This window comes from Lampetra fluviatilis, chromosome 1 (genome assembly GCF_964198595.1).
Source record: "Lampetra fluviatilis chromosome 1, kcLamFluv1.1, whole genome shotgun sequence".
Classification (NCBI taxonomy): Eukaryota; Metazoa; Chordata; class Hyperoartia; order Petromyzontiformes; family Petromyzontidae; genus Lampetra; species Lampetra fluviatilis.
The window spans coordinates 21,957,377-21,975,222 of NC_136275.1; the positions used below are offsets into that span (position 1 = coordinate 21,957,377).

At 50.4% G+C, this 17,846-nt stretch overlaps 1 protein-coding gene across 1 annotated transcript in view; it reads left to right on the forward strand.

Annotated features, from left to right (window-relative positions):
- Nucleotides 1-17,846, forward strand: part of LOC144933974 (neuropeptide S receptor-like) — a 60,623-nt gene continuing 42,777 nt past the window's right edge. The window contains exons 1-2 of the mRNA XM_078859369.1: nt 1-123; nt 1,948-2,083. Coding sequence (XP_078715495.1) covers nt 1-123; nt 1,948-2,083 — 259 coding nt within the window. The remainder of the gene's footprint in view (nt 124-1,947; nt 2,084-17,846) is intronic.

Genomic DNA, 17,846 nt, shown 5'->3' on the forward strand with positions numbered 1-17,846 from the left:
ATGCCCAACATCAGCCTCAGCAGCAGAGCGTCGCCCTCAACCTCCTGCTGTGCCAATAAATTAGACAACGCATCCATCCCCACGGCGGATCCTTACCAGGGATCGGGGTACCTAATCTACCAGGTGAGAACCACTGTGATATCGCCATTAATGTATCCATGAGACCTTCAATAATTTTCAAGAGGGTCCTGAATTGAAATGGTTGTGAAATGCGTGTTGCGTATATTGATGTGTTATTTCTTTGCCAAGTGGTTGTTGTAGGGAAACTGCAATCTTGTATCAGCGCGTGCCATGAACTTACCAGCCAACCTTGCAATATACGAAAGTTTCACAGGATGAATGGAATCGGACGGCTGTTATCCTTTCAAAATTCGAAACATACTGGTGGCAGATTGAACGTGCTCAGCTGACCACAAACCGCGATCCCTCGAGGTGGGCAGGGCCAATGGAGAGCTGCAGTGAAACAAAAGAGGCTGCAGAGAGAGAAAAGTTGAGCTGCACATCGACAAGGGGAGATAGAATGGGAAAAGCAGAGCTGCGCAGGTAAAAGCAGAGCTGTAGAGGGGAAACGGAGATGCCGAGTAAAAAATGGATGCGCAGAGGGAAAACGGAGCTGCAGAAAAAAAGTGGAGCTGCAAAGGGAAAATTGGAGCCGCAGAGCTGCAGGGAAAATGGGAAGTAAAAATCATTTCATTTTACAATACTGTATATATGTGTTTATGTTATACAAACTAGTTGTGGTAACTTGGTTTGTTGAGCTTAAAAGTAAATTCGTTTTTTTTTTACTTGAATAACATAGACCCATTTGGCAAATGTGCCATTTGGATTTTAGAAAACATCGTCTAGTATAAACCAGATATTTGTTTGCAGGTTAATGAAGTAACGAGTCAAATGCCTTGCTTCCCGTGTAATGGAGGCGTGGGGCTAATTCCTCCAAAAATCCGCAGCGCACTGCGTTGGTGCCAAGTTTCTTTTTGCGCATTATATCAGAATCAAAATCTTCGTTTAGACTGGAGAAATCCGATGAGATTCGAAGACCGTTTTCACAGACGTCCAGGATGGGCGGGTCAGCGAGTTACAGGATCAGGACTAACCTCTGGTGCACTGTGGATCACGTGATCCACGATGCGGTCTGCCTATATCAACTCGGATTTTTGGATTCCTACTGTACAGTTTATCAGTTCAACTCGTACAACAATTTTACAGCAGAGCTTGTGGGAAAGTGCACACCTTGCCGTGTAAAGAATAGAAAGGCCGCTTGAAAATGTTAAAAGTCCTGTGAACAATGTCTTCTGTGGGCTATTCTCTGACATACGGGGCTCACTAATGTATGTTGAACTTCTTTCGCACTGTACGTAGCCAATCGTGCTAATCAGTGATGCGGGAATTATATTTTAAAATGTACTCTTCATTTCATCATGCAGACAGCACCGATGGAATACATTGGAGGGAGGGGTAGGGGGGAACTATGATTGATTACATTATAAGGTGTAATTTAATTGTATATGTTTCTGTAATCATGGTCAAGTTATTTACTATTATCCACTTGTGAACAGATTGTGTTCATTTCATCAATCATCTTCAGTCCTTCCCAAGTCATTATCTCTCAGTAATACAGTGTAAAAATCCACTGAGCACTTGCAAATGACCCGATTTCATCGCTCCACTCCGCCGTTGTTTACAAACCACGAGTCATAACAGATAGTACGTGTTGACGTACCATAACAACTACTAATCGGTGGTGCAAAATTCAGTGTTGTAATATCTTAAATATCTAAAATGTATAACATTACATGTTGTAGAACTGGCTCCCACCACAGATATTTAAAAATACGAATAACCATGTAACAAAGGCTGCTAGTGGAGATAACCTTGGCCCGTTGCCCGCTAGAACAGAGAACACTATCACCGAATTGTTCTGACATAGGACGTGCACGTTCCTTGCAGACAGAGCAGCTGATCACGCTGTGGGTCCTGTTTGTGCTCGTGATGTGCGGGAATGTTGTGGTGCTCCTTCTCGCCATACCTGCTCGTCGAGCAAAGCCACGGATGACCTTCTTTGCCATAAACCTGGCAATCACTGGTAGGACTTTCCCGCAACAGCACAGTTACTGATACAGCCCGAGGGGCGTTGGGTGGGTGGAGGTTGTTTCATAAGAAAAAGGGGACCAGATCCTCCTGTTCACCATTAGTGATCCCCGCGACAGAGACCCTAGGCGTTTAGTGTTGGATATCTCTTGCATAAAGGTTGTTTTTAATAATAACTCCTGGCATGCGTTGCCATAATTTAATAGTTGAGAAATAGTTCATTTTAAGGCTGCCTTACGGTCTCTCCAATATTAGCCAAGTCAGCACAGGAGTGGCTCACTCGAGACTCTACTGTGTATGGCAAACTTGAATGTGGGAATTTAAAATCTGAGTTTCGTGCACTAACTAAAATATATTACATACTAACGGGAAGTACACGGCGTTGTCCGTGGGAAAAATATATTTCAAAACGTCTCTTAAAAACATAACATATACATACACAAATACGAAGCTATTGTGAAAGCCCAGCGTGCTGTTTGTCTGTCCATTTGTCCGTCAACAAAATTTTAAGAGGCTTGCAGAAGTCAAAAAGTTATAGAAAGTGGGGGGTAAATAGTTGATCGAAGAGGTTTCCGAAAATTGTCGACCCACCCCCCCTCAAAAATATTTTTACCCCCGCGTTGGCATATATACCTACACACCCTACATAACATATTGTGAGTAGTATGTAGTGACTCTATAGTAGTATCTGACTCTGCAGTAGTATCTGGCTCTACAGTAGTATCTACTGACTCTATAGTAGTAGTGTGCAGTAGAACCACGCGGAGACAAGGAATACTATAAGGTCTGTTTCCGTTCATTAAATCACTGTCACACTCAACATCCTACGCTCACACCAGTGTAGGTGCACTCAATCTCGGTCCTTTACCCCGGACACTGAATACTATTTGGGTCCTACCCTTGGCTACCCCTTGGGCTCTCTCACTCATCTGCTCGGAGTGGGGGTTCAGCCAACACCGCTCTGCGACGGGGAGGGAGAGACCCACTGCAGCCGATCCTTACCCTGGCTCCCCACAACGACCACGCCTTTGTCACAGGGTCCCCCTTAAGAACCCTTTGGGCGGCTCCTCCCCCCAGCTCGGACCCACCCCTGTTCCCGAAGGTGCTCTCCGAAGCCCCCAACGCAACCCAAAATGTTACGTCATCCTTAACTATCAACCCGCTCGCACCTTCTTCTGCTCGCCCCTTCATTGGTTACTCACAATACTTCTCTACAGTAGTATCTATTGACTCTATAGGAGTATCTACTGACTGTACAGTAGTATGTACTGAGCCCAGTAGTAGCTACTGACTGTATAGTAGTATATACCGACTGTAGTAGTAACTACTGACCGTAGTAGTATCTACTGACCCGACAATAGTATCTACCGACTCTAAAGTAGTAACTACTGACGATAATAGTAACTACTAACTCTACAGTAGTATCTACTGACTCTAAAGTAGTATCTACTGACTGTATAGTAGTATCTACTGACTGTAGCAGTATTTACTGACCGTAGTGGTATCTACTGATTATAGTAGTATCTTCTGACTCAATAGTAGTATCTGCCGACTCTATAGTAGTGTAGAGGAGTGGGTGCAACCGAGATCAAACAGGTGCTACGCTGTGACCGGAGGTTGGCGCCTAGGAGACGGGAGATGGGGGGTGATGATAAGAGATTAATGTGACAACTGGCGCCGGCTTGGCAGCAGCTTAAGTGGAAGCACATGAGGACTCGGGATGAGCAGGGGGAGTGAAGACATCTCGCCGCTGCCGCTCCAGCCTTCAACGGGACCTCAACACTCACACCGTCGCCGGGCGGGTGTTGGCTGAACCCCCCGCCCATGACAGACGGGTTAGCGGGTCTGAGGGAGCATAGGTGAGGGCAGCGGTGGAGATGCAAAGTTTCTGTGTGCGAAGACGCTGTATGCGGAGTCGCTGAGTGCGAAGACGCTGTGTGCGGAGTCGCTGAGTGTGAAGACGCTGAGAGCAGAGCTGCTGAGTGCAGGATAAGTGAGGTGCAGGATAGATAAGAGCGGGGAGAAGTTAAGTATATGTGACCGTACAGACAGTTATAGGAGTACCTAGGAGTACCTATAACTGGCGCAAGAACAGGTGAATAAAGTGTAAGCAGGTGACTTGTTACAACGTGTCGGTGTGAGTAATTTTTGAAAACACTACATTTGGTGCCAGAAGTGCCAACGAACCTTCGCCGTCATGTCCAAATCGACGGTGAAACGTAAGAACCCACCTGTTGCCTCGTCCAACGACCACGTCGAGCAAGACGTCGTCCCTCCAACAGCTCCGGTTGCCGGAGCTTCGAGCACCCACTCCGACGACGTGCTTCAGTCGGCTCAAGAATGTGTGGTGAGTCCAGCAGCCACTTCCTCCGCAGAGCTGGCTGGACGCCAAGACACACCCTTCCCGCCGCTGTGACTGGGGCGCTGGACCTTCCCGCCGACTTCCAAGGTTGAAGACGCTTCCAAGTTCCGACAGCTGCCGCCGATGCGTCAGTTCACTCCTGCAGGAAGAGATTGGACGGCTTTTCGTCGTTGATTCGAGGCCGCCTACATCTTGGTGGGATGGACATCCCGGGAGGCGCTTCAAGCTCTTCCCATGGCCCTCGACTTGCTAGCTGCTTTATTTGCCCCCCGAGCTCGCCTACACCGAGATGGCCGCTATTTTTGATCCCCCGTCTAATATTCGAAGAAGAGTCAGGCTGCGGCGACAGGGTGAGAGCCAGATGCCATTGGCCTATCACAGTGCACTCCTCGCCTTGGGGCACACGGCTTTCCCTCGCATGGACAGAGTCGCCTTGGATTCCCTCACCTTGGAACGGCTTCTCTCCTTGGCTCACCCTCGCGGTGGCAAAGGAAGACGACCTGACTTCTCTGCAGGTGGCCCGTGGCATCCAAGCACATCTCAACCTTAAAGACTGGCCGGCGATTGTGGCCAGTGCAACGAAACCAGCCGTGGACGAGCAGGCATGTGCCTCCTTTGCCCGGGGAATGGAGGAAAGGAGCGCTGCCCTGTGCCCATCAGCATGGGAATGGTGCCCCAGGCTGAGCCAGTCGCCTGGGCGTTCTTACCGTACCTACTACAGGTGCGGCTGCTTGGGCCACATCGCCATCGACTGCCGCCGCAGGACTTGAGGGTTCTCGCCGCATCCATCCTCTGGCTTCAACACCTCCTCCCGCAATACATAGCTGAGTCCGGACGCATCAGACACATGGCCGCTTTTGTCCCATCATCTATCTAGCATAGGTCGTATGCGGACTCATCCTGTGGAATCTCATCCCGTCACGACTCGGAAACAGGGTGCGGGGTTGTTAGCATGTTGGCCGCGCGGCGTCAAGCAGTGGAATGCACTGGCTCATCGCGAAGTGGGTGCAGCAGCAGGTTCCTCAACAGTTATGGGGTTAATCCAGGGGATCCAGGTCCGTCTGTTGATAGATACAGGGGCCGTTGCGACTATGGTCTCCGCGGCTGTCGTCTAGTCCTCTTACCCTCGTGGAGAGCGCTTGTGTGGAGGCTAACGGCGGGATTCTGGATATAATGGGCGAGATGTTGGCCTCTGTGCAAATTGGGGAAATCTTTTTTGAAGGGCAGATATTGGTTTCACGGACTGTTTGCTGGGCACCGATTTTTTAGGCCAGGGGTGTATTAAATTACCATCGGGTGTTGTATTTATGCCCCTTTTTCCAAAAATTTAATATTAAGAATAATTAGGCCAAAAAATATATATATTTTTTTCAAATTAAATAATGAAAACAACCCACTACTCGTCACATTCCACGCCAGGCATCTGGTAAACGTGGAATGCCATCAAAAACAGCAAACGTCAGGACCTCCCCGCCACCTTTGTCTTCCAACGGTTCGGCACAAACATGCCAGCCATCAAATCCAGAGAGGGGTCTGGCCTCGGGATGACCCATGCAGGGGGAGCAAGGGAGTTAGAGGGTCGCGAAAAGGACGAGAAGGGGTCGTTAGGGGCTGAGTTCGGTATGAGCCGCCGAGGTGCGAGTGAAACTGATGGAGCTTCCAGTTATCATTCTCGAGCCAACGAAGACACCCAATGTCAACCCAGCAACGAACGAGAGCATCGTTCATCGTCAGAGCGACAACAAGCAATCAACCTGGAGAAAAGGGTGGAAATCGCCAAGCATCGACCAAGCGAGAACCGACTCGTCATCCCGTAGTGGAGGAGCTGTGCGCTATCCGACGACGGAATCATCGCGCACCACGACCGCGAGCGTCGTGCCGACGCCACTCATCTAGCAGTGGAGAGAGAGAGCGCACGAGCAGCACCACCCAGGTGTCACCGAGCGTCGTGTCGACCCGTCATCCAGCAGCGGAGGAACGGAGCGCTATCCGACGACGGAATCATTGCGCACCACGACGGCGAGCGTCGTGCCTACGCCACTCATCTAGCAGTGGAGAGAGAGAGCGCACGAGCAGCACCACCCGGGCGTCACCGAGCGTCGTGCCGACTCGTCATCCAGCCGCGGAGGAACTGTGCGCTATCCGACGACGGAATCATCGCGCGCGCCACGACGGCGAGCGTCGTGCCGACGCCACTCATCTAGCAGTGGAGAGAGTGAGCAAAAGAGCAAAGACACGCCCGAGCGAGGGAGCAGGGCGGGAAGCTGCTGCGGGTGGTATACCCCTCCCCCACCCCCCACCCCGCAAGCTAACGACACAACTCCCAGCTCTAAAAAAGAATAATAATAATTAATTGTACAAGGGGACAACGCACACACAACACGCACACGAATAAGACTTTCAAAAAGTTATCTTGGTGTTTCGAAAAGGGTTGCCATTTCAAGGTGGTGCGTTCAATATCAACTGATCGTGCAAAGCAGTTGCTGCCGGCGAGTTACATGAATAAGAAGTGTTTTAGTCATTCATTTTCGTTAATTGCATAATCTTGCTCATGAATCTATTGACATATACTTTCGCCTTTGCATATTAGAGTGTCATATGTTTGTTTAGAATTAAAATATCTTAACACAAAGTGATTGAATGTTTATTTCCAAGTCCAAGCAAAACTCTTATTTATAAGAACTGTATCCTGCGTTGAGATATGAATTTGGAGACCTAACATAATATAAACACACTAAGATAATCAATAAATGTTTAATCAAAGATAATCGTTTTATCCTGATTGATACAACTCTGGATAACGAAGCTAAGCCTAATTATCATAACAGCACACATTAACATAATCACAAGCATTCGAATAAAATAATACGATTATCTACGTGATTATCATAATTTATGTATATAATTATATGCATTAGCATAATTAATGCGACATACGCATTTTTTGAAAATGTATTAATTTTTTATTATTTTTATCCAAATTTCATAATCCGACATATACAACATGTGCCAACCTCTCTCTGGGTTATTTTGCCATCTGTGCGCTGGGTGTTCGCTCCTCTCTTCTATTAATTTTTATTCTTTTTTATCAAAATTTCATAACCCGACATATACAACATAATGGGTGATGAAGCAACGAATCACTACGTGTTAACCAGAGTATTGTGATACAACATTGCCTTGTGATTGTAAACGGGCGTAAAACTTTAAAAAACGCACTCTGAGGCGAAACTCCAGAATAGCAGGTTGGAACAAAGACAGTGAGATTAAGATAACATCATATCGAACCGATTGCATCCTGTCATAAATTGTGTTAGAGATACGCACTCTGAATTGGAAAATACCAGAGTAACACGATTCAAACTGACTACACTCTGTGATATAATTGTTTTATATGCACTCTGAAAGGGAATGTCTGTATCTCTGCCACACGTGAGATGCTAGGATTAGGAGGGATTTTTGAATGGATTGCGGAATACTGGGAACTCGTATTAAAACGTACAGGCAGTTCTGCTACAGAACAGACAAGGCAGAGAGACATGTGGGAAGGAAGCTGTATCTATGACACTAAGACACATCGTGGGAAACTAATTGACTGGATTAAATGTGACAAAGGCAAACACGATGTAAAAACTGCAGAAAAAGCAGGACAGGACTCATGCCTTCTCACACAGGCATACAGACAGGGATTGTGGAATGATGAAAAATTCGGAAAGGAAACGGGAGAAAAATCGTCTCTAATAAACGAGGTAAAATGTTCCCATACCATCGCAAGGGAGGAGAAATCAGTGCTCGCAACACCAGAGAAACTTACAGACGTTGATCCACAGAATAAATATGAAAGTAGCAGTACATCACACTCTTCGGTACGTGGACATAGTCGCACAAAAATTATGGGTATCGATCAAAATATCCTTGACAAAGGAAATTCCTCACACTTCGAGAAAAGGGATGGAGAGATACAGATGAAAATAAAAAAGGGGGGACTTACAACCCCGAAGCTAGAGGGACGCAAAATTTTCAAATAAAGTTGCCAAAACATACTCCACTAAGAGCAGAGGCAAAAACTGCAGGGAATTGGCAACACGAGCGACACAGCCCAGACAGCTCACCAAAAAAATGCACGCCACTAAAACATGAGCGACACAGCACACATCAAAGTGACAGCTCGTCTGACGATGACTCTGACGACGACCAACTTTCTGAATACTCTTTCAACAGTAAAACCCTTAAATTGATGGACAAAGCTCTCGTCAGAATTCCCGATTTTGACCCACACAATAAGAACAGGGATATACACACCCACATCGCAACAGTAGAAGAGGAGGCAATGATCAGAGGTCTGAGGAGACGGGTTGAGAAAGCGAGTCTGTTGAAAAGGAGTTACATGGACAATCTATACCATGGGTAAAGTCGCTACCATACAAGGTGAGGAATGATTTCAAACAACTGAGCCTGGCAGTGAATCGGAAGTTTGGAGAATATTCGACACTCACCGAGGGTTCAATCTTAATTTTAGAACTTTCGTGACTGCAGGAAATATTATTTGTTTCTTTCGGTTAAGTCACGTCTAAAGATAAAATAATAAATTAAATTAAATAATAGAATACGACGTTTCGATTGCAACACATGTCGCTATTTCATTATACCTGATGATGATTGCTTGTGTTGCAATCGAAACGTCGTATTCTATTATTTAATTTAATTTATTATTGTATCTTTAGACGTGACTTAACCGAAAGAAACAAATAATAATACTCACCGAGGGGTTTTATGCTGTAAAATCGATGACCCAGGGCATGGAGCAGGACCCGCGAGATTACCTCCTACAATTTAAACAAGCGTATTATGCAGGCGATGTGCATAAGTACCACGAAGAGGACAAAATGTTCAAAAATATGTTTTTTGAATCATTGAGTCCAGAGATTACAGAAAATGGTTTTGAACCCAGAAACCGCCTTCTTACGCCGCATAGAGAGCAATGCGTACATGACATGGTTACACAGAGCTAATAACAATAATTCGGATCCAGATCCCAGGGAGAGGGATAATGAACCCAGCCTCTCAGAGAGAAATACAAATTACCGAGCAGTCCCACAATGCAGAGAGGAGCGAACACCCACGCACAGATGGCAAAATAACACAGAGAGAGGTTGGCACACAAATGAGAGCGGCACAAAGCCAAACATTCATGAGAATCGCAGAATGTGGAGGTCAAGGGCAGAATCATATCAGCACCCCATGCCCCGACACACGCAAGGTCAAAATTACACACATAGATGGCAAGGTAACAATAAAAAAAAAGGTGGCACACAGATTGGAGGAGCACGGGGCCTAATATTTACGGAAATCGCAGGATGTGGGGGTCAAGAGCAGAACCATATCAGTACCCGATGCGACGGCACAGGGGAGGTCAAACACGGTTTGCCCATTTCCGACCGATTCCCCCGCCGACTGTGCCAGGAGGGAATAGAGAGACAGATAATAAGGAAAAACTAAATGCGTCGAGTACCAATTCGAATAATGTGGTAGAGAACGCAAACACTGCTCCCATAATTGACGCACCGATCGAACATAAAAACATGACTGCAGTGAAGTGTGATCGGACAGTAGATAACAGACAGCGGAGACAAAGAGAAAAACCGGATCGCACAAGGATAACAGCGATGCACGTCGCAGGATCGCGTGATGGGGGTGCAGGGAGATGGAGCACAGAGACACGCCCTGAGGAATGCAGGAGTGAGCCTTTGAATGAAAAATATCCCAATGAAACAAAAATTAATGTCGATCAGAGTGCTGAAATTGAGGAGGTGAATATCCAGGACGTATCGAGAGTTGTGTCGAAATCCAGCACCCTCACGGCCACGGAGGGGGAGACACCACGGGGCACAGAATTGAATCGACACACTGACTCGGCAAATGTGCATGTTGTCGCAGAGGGAGCAAGTGCCACTGATAACGGAGTGCAGAAGTTGGTCGTGTGCGCGAATTCTGATTATGTGCAGCACAATTTTACACCACACACTCCCACGACGCGAGAGAGTGATAGAGGAAATTACAAAAACAAACCTGAAAACCGTGATCGAATGATCAAAGCGATAAGTGGTAAACCAGGCACTCATAACTTGGAAAAAACATGGTAAGGAGGAAACATGAGGAAAATAACGCATAAGTGCGTTCGAAACTACTACCTTGCTTTTCCCAGGAACTAAAAAAAATAATTTAATTAGCATTTTATTTTTTTTACAGAAGTGATGATGGATAAGAACCGATGTAACTTGTTGCCTTGATGTTTAACATTTTTCTTTCTTATTTCAAATGTAACCATGCTAAGTTTGTGATACGTATGTAGTGGTGATACGCGCTGGGGTAGCGATCAGGTGCCAGCGCGTCGTGATTGGATGTGTGTGTGGTGACGCGCGCTGACGGTGAGGGATCAGGGGTCAGCGTGGGATCGTGGGTTGTGTGGTGCTGATTGGCTGGGTGCCGGTGACGCGCTGGTGTGGGAGTGATCGGGTGGCAGCGCGGCGTGATTGGTTGGTGAGTGGAAACACGCGTTGGGGAAAAGAGGATCGTAGAGATAGCGCGTTGGGATTGGTTCACTAAGAAGCGATGCTCGCATCGAGGTCCGCATCCGCTCCCTCTCCCGGGAGGAGGGACTATATAAGGTGATGCGCACAGGCGCACGGGGAGAGTGTAACCAGCGAAGACTGAAGACGGGAGGAAGAGATAGGGCCCTGCGGTACCTAGTCCCGCTGTCCTGTGAGGACCGGGACTCTGTGTAACCCAGAGGCGGAGTGTAGGGGGAGCATGCAGTGTCAGCATGCAGAGTGTGTAGCCAGGGCCTAGAGTCTACACGAGACGAGTGATGTGGGTGTAGCCAGAGGCATAGGGTCTACACGAGACGAGTCTACACGAGAAGAGTCTACACGAGAAGAGTCTACACGAGACGAGTGATGTGGGTGTAGCCAGAGGCATAGGGTCTACACGAGACGAGTCTACACGAGAAGAGTCTACACGAGACGAGTGATGTGTGTGTAGCCAGAGGCATAGGGTCTACACGAGACGAGTACAGTGTGTTATAAGAAGAATAGAGGTTACGAGTTGTACCGGTGTCTGGTGACCGTACTCGGAAGAATAGAGACCACACGTTGTATCGAGATAAGCGAAGATTTAATAAAATAAGTGTGTTACCCGTCAAGGAGTTTCCTGCCGTCATTTCCAATACTTCAACTGGCGTCAGAAGTGAAACTGTCTTCCAAGCATGGATACAAGGAAGACCAATCGGACCCACGGGATTGACCGCGAGGACAACCTTGACGACCCGGGCCAGCTGCCGTCGGGCGGTGAGGACGAAGAATGGCCCACACTGCAGGATCCGCCGGCGGTGCCGGAGGAGCGACGGGGGACCGAAGCCGTGCTCCGGGAGGCGCACTCTCATCTGGCGGAGCTGCTGCTCGCCGCCGCGTCCATCCTGGCGGAAATCAGCTCGTCGGCTGGAGCGGAGACGGCGGCGGACATTCTACAGGGTCGCCCCGCAGATTCCCGCCAAAATGACTTGGCGATTCCCGCCATTTCATCGGCGTCGACTTTTGGCGGGAACGGCGACCGCCACGTGGCGGCGGTTCTCCAAGCGCGCCTTCTTACGTCATTGACGCGCGCTGTGGACCGCCATCAGTCGTCCGCCATTGGGGCCGCCATCTTACACACCGACGGTGCGGCGGGAAGGAACCACGACGCGGAGGACGACTTCATTTTTCAACAGCGCCTCCCCGCATTGTCAGCCTTCAAGGCGGATGGAGGGGACTGGGGCCAGTTTCAGCGCAGGTTTTTGGCGCATCAGGAGATGTCTGCCTGGTCCGATGCTACGGCGCTGCGGGCACTGCCTGCCATGTTGGACGACAACGCGCTCGTGGCCTTCATGTCAGCTCGGCGGTCGGACCGCTCCACGCTTAAGGCAGCACTGGGTCTCATGGCCAGGGTCTACGGACCTCCATCGGCGTGCCGCCATCATTTTTACGCGAGGCGGAAGGCGGACACGGAGACCGCGCTTGCCTATCGCACGGCGTTGCTGGCTCTCGCCGATGCTGCATTCCCTCGGATGGATGAGGAGGGCCAGGATGCGATGGTTTTGGAGCAGCTGCTTACGTTGGCGCAGGACCTGGGGGTCCCCATCAACACGGCAGACGAGATCGACATTTCTTCCTTACGGGTCGCTACGAGTATACAAGCGCACGAGGCCCGTCAACGCAAACAGGGGGTCGTCTGCAACGCTGCCGTGGCCTCAGCTCCGGGTCCGGTGATCACCGAACCCCAAGTCGTCAGTCCGCGAGAGGAGGCGTTCACCGCGGGACGACCGGGGGACTGGAGGTCGGGGGGTCGGTCGCCTCTGCGATCGGCCCGCAAGCTGGAGCAACCGAGATCACCGACGACCCTCATCACGTGCTACAACTGCGGCCTCCGGGGCCACGTGGCGTCAGGGTGCCGCGCTCCCCGTCAGCGCGCCATGGGATCTCGGCTGGACGACGACCAAGGCCCCAAGGCATCCCTACAAACCCCGGCAAGTCGCGGCACCTCACATGCTCGGCCCACACACTCGACACGCATGGGCCGTCGCGGGGTGACGGAAGAGGGCCGGTTAGGGTTCGGGGATTCGGTTCGGCGAGGGGGGTTCGGCCGGGACCGGAGAGACATTGAGTGGTCGGAGTTGGGGCATAGAATTGTGGCTGCTTCAGCGGGTTCATCCGTTGTTGCGGGTTCCATTGATGGGGTAGAGGTCAGGGTATTGGTGGACACGGGGGCGTCGGCGACTATTATATCTGACCTCATTTATAACATTCTCCCCGTCCAGTGCCGTCCGCTGCTCCCAGTGGATGTGCCATTTTTCGCCGCTAATGGGGGATCGTTGGGCATTATCGGTCAGATTAGGGCGTCCATTTGCATTGGAGATATCAAATTGTCGGGACCCGTTTTCGTTTCGTCTTCTTTGGCGGTTCCTTGTCTATTGGGCACTGATTTTTTGGCTAAAATGCCCATTAAAATTCTAATCGATCAGCGTTGCATTGAACTACCTTCGGGTCGCCATATTTCATTTATGACGAGCCCTACTGAGATTCGGACGGCGTGCGCCACGATACAAGCATTGGCGACGCAGACCGTGCACGTGCCCCCGGGTTCACAGATGTTAATTCCCCTCCGGTTGCGGAAACCATGGGTGGAGGGGACTTCGGAACAAGGCATGCTTTTGGGTCCTTCTAACAGGGCTGTCGGGGGGGTCGATTTGTCGGTGGCTCACACTTTGGTTCGGTCGGACAAGGATCCGTTTGTGATGGTTTTAAACGCTGGATCGCGGCCAGCCGTCATTCAGCAGGGTACCGTGCTGGCTCACGCGGCGCGGGTTCCTGCGGAGGAGCGGCTGGTTGCGCACATTGATCCGAGCCCCACGCGGAACATTGAACCGAGGGAGGACCTTGAATGGGTCCATTCGCTGTGCGCGGGCTCGGACGATTTGTCAGGGGTGCAGTTGGGTGCGCTGCGCGAGTTACTAATGGAATTTTCTGATGTGTTCAGTAAACATAAATATGACATTGGGTGTACGGATTTGTTACGCCACCACATTGACACGGGCGATGCGGCACCGGTTAGGTTAAATCCCTTCCGGCTGAGTCCTGCTGAAAAGGAACATGTTCAGTCGGCTGTTAACAATATGCTTGAAGCCGACATTATTTCGCCTTCCTCCAGTCCGTGGGGAGCACCTATTGTGCTGGTTAAGAAGCAAGACGGGTCCTTGCGATTTTGCGTAGATTTCCGTCGCCTGAATAAGATCTCTGTGGCTGACGCGTATCCGCTCCCCAGGATGGACGAGTCCCTCGATGCATTGTCTGGTGCGCGATATTTTTCGACTCTTGATTTGTTATCGGGATTCTGGCAGTTGCCACTCGACGAAGAGTCTAAACCTAAGACAGCATTCCGGACTCCAGGGGGCCTGTTCCAGTTTAACCGGTTACCCATGGGACTTCACTCCTCTCCAGCGACGTTTCAGCGCCTTATGGAGTTGGTTTTGTCGGGCTTGCAATGGGAGACGTGCTTGATTTACCTTGACGATGTCATTGTTTTCAGTAAAACATTTGAGGAACACCTCCAGCGATTGAGAGGGGTGTTCTTGCGAATGCGATCGGCTAAATTGAAATTTAAACCGGCCAAATGCCACCTTTTTCGTAAGTCCGTTAGATACTTGGGTCACATTGTCGACTCTTCGGGGATCTCTACCGATCCCGCGAAGACGGACTGTGTCAGTTCATGGCCGACACCCACGTCTGTTGCAGATGTGCGCAGTTTCATCGGGTTTGCCTCGTATTACCGCCGATTCGTTGAGCACTTCGCCACTATTGCAAAACCCTTGCACGCTCTAACGGCGAAGGGTGTGAAGTTCCAATGGGGACCGGAAGAGGAGGCCGCGTTCTGCGCCCTCCGGGACGCCTTGGTGGGTGCCCCACCCTTGCGTTATCCGGATTTTGCGAGTCCCTTCTTGCTAGACACGGATGCTAGCAACACGGGCATTGGGGGGGTACTGTCTCAGGTCGTTGGGGGAGTCGAAAGGGTGGTCGCTTATGGTAGCAGGGTGTTGTCTCCGGCGGAGCAGCGCTACTGCGTCACCCGTCGTGAACTGCTCGCCATTGTTTTTTTTGTACAACAGTTCAGACCGTATCTCTATGGTCGTCACTTTACGGTCCGGACGGACCACGCGGCGCTACAGTATTCATTGAGGGTCGCCCAACCCTCGGGCCAATTGTCTCGGTGGTTGGAAGTCCTCCAAGACTATCAGTTCACGACCACATACCGAAAGGGTTTGCGACACACAAATGCCGATGCCCTGTCGAGATTGTTGCCTTGTCAGAAATGTGCGTGTCTATCGGGATCGGCGCGCTGTAAACCGCCGGTTGTGGAAGATAAGGGGGAATTGGCTGCGACTGCGAGCGCGCCAATCGGGGATGTCCCCGCTGCCTCTCAGAATCGGGACTCGCTGCTCTCACTGTCGCTGGGGGAGTGGGGCCGCCTCCAAATGGCGGACAGCTCCCTGCTAGCATTGCGCCGCAGAGTGGGAGGTCCTAAGGAGGACCAGGAGCGAACTGGCTCCTATGTACTTAAACAAGGCATGTTGATGAGATGGGACAGTTTGTCCCGGCGGCATGCGCTGGTGGTGCCTTCTGCTGTAAGGGGGGAAGTTGTTTTGGCCGCACACGAACGCCTCTTGCATTTGGGAGTAAACAAAACGCTTGCCCTGCTTCAGCGTGACTATTATTGGCCAGGAATGGGGAGTGACGTGGTAAATATTCTGAAGGGGTGCGTTGAGTGCGCCAGACGGAAACCACCGCCCGTACCAGCTAATCCACCGCTGCAATCTATTCAGGTCTCGTGCACTAACGAGCTCGTTGCTCTCGATATTCTGGGGCCTTTTCCAGTCACGCCTAGAGGGAATAAATACCTGTTGGTGGGGGTCGAATATTTCACCCGGTGGCCTATGGCGTGGCCTCTCGCCAACCAGTCGGCAGCGGCCGTGACGGACGCCTTTGTCCAGGGCTATGGACAAGGGGGCTCCCGAACGCTTGCTGACCGACCAAGGTAAAAATTTTTCGAGTAAATTGTTGCAAGAGGTGTGCGATCTGTTGGGTACCAAAAAGGTGTGTACCTCCCCGTACCACCCGCAGACAGACGGGATGGTGGAGAGACTTCATAAGACTTTGACTTCTATGCTGTGCCAGCAGGTGTGTGAGGCACATGTAGATTGGGACCTGCAGGTCCCGGGGGTCCTTGCCGCGTATAGAATGGCCCCCCATGCAGCGACGGGTTTTTCCCCATTCTATTTGATGTATGGTCGGGAAGCCGACCCGTCCATGGAAACGCAGCTTGGCCTGTCCGCTCCACGAACTACTTCTAAATTGGCAGAACACATTAAATTCAATATTCACAAGCTGACAGAGGCAAGGGAGGCCGCACGGCTTAATTCACGGGCTCGCCAAATTGCTAATGAACGGTTGCGGGCACGGAAGGTGTCCGTGCACGAATGGAAACCTGGTGACAGGGCCTGGCTGCATTGCCCTCAGGCACCCTTGGCTACGTCGCCTAAATTGTTGAGGCCATGGCGGGGGCCCGTGGAGGTCGTGCGCGTTGCACGGCCCCAGTGCGTTCAGATAAAATGGGGAAAACGACGGTGGTACGTCCACCCCTCCCGACTGAAACCGTTCTCGCCTCCATATGGCCTCCCATCGTGTCGTGAGGGCCGAGCATGTGACGTGACCGACGACCCTAAGGGGGAAATGTCTCTGCCTGATCCTCACATGTCTCCGCCTGATCTGCTCCCAGGTGTCTCGGAACTGACAGCTGCCGACCACCGGCGGCCGGATCTTCGCGGCGGGGCCGGCCCTTTCAGGCCCGTTCCACGCCGTCTAGAGCAGCCGGAGCCGCCGGACGGTCGTCAGTGTCCCGTCCCATATGACGGACCGGCCAGACGGACTCGCGCCAGGTCGCGCTACTTTGTTTGACCTGCCACGTGAGGAGTCGAGGCAGTGGGAGCGCCTCGTCACTGCGGTGGTTGCAGAGACGCTGGGCGCGTTCATTTTCTAGAAATCGCTTTTATTATGTTGTTCGTCGGGCTGTATATATATTCTCAGATTTTTTCGGTAAAGTCACGTAGGTAAAAACATTAAAATTAATGAAAGTAAAATAAAACAAAATAAAATTCACGACGTTTCGGAGGCAACACAAGTCTCCGTCATCAGGTGGGACCGTCACAGCCGAATTAGCTGCATCAAGTGAAGCAATGATTCAAGATGTAATCCCTTATAAGCAAGTTGAAGGGAGGTGGAGAGGGGGGGAAGGGAGAGCTTATCAGGCTGTGGTAGCCAATGAATGGAAACGTATCGGGAGGGAGGAGGAGCGGTGATCAAAGACTGCACGCAGTGCTCAACACAATGAATGGAGACGTGTCGGGACGGAGGGCGAGCGGCGATCAAAGACTGCACGCAGTGCTCAACACAATGAATGGAGACGCGCCGGGACGGAGGGCGAGCGGTGATCAAAGACATCACGTAGTGCTCAACACAATGAATGGAAACGTGGCGAGCGGTGATCAAAGAACAATGAAGAGATTACTGTTAAACACTGTGGATGTTAACACTCGGTGAAGTAAATTAAAATAGTGCCTGTCAGATAAGATGGTCCAAAAAGTGTAATTAAGTCTTTTTTGCGTGGTTAATAACATCTTTCCAGTGATTACTGAGTTTGTACCCATCATCACGGTTGAAATTATGTCTGTGTTTGTATATTTGTATGGCTTCGTGTACAAACCTTTGATGGTAGCCCGGAGGTTTGCAGAGAACCTTGGTCTCGGAAAAGA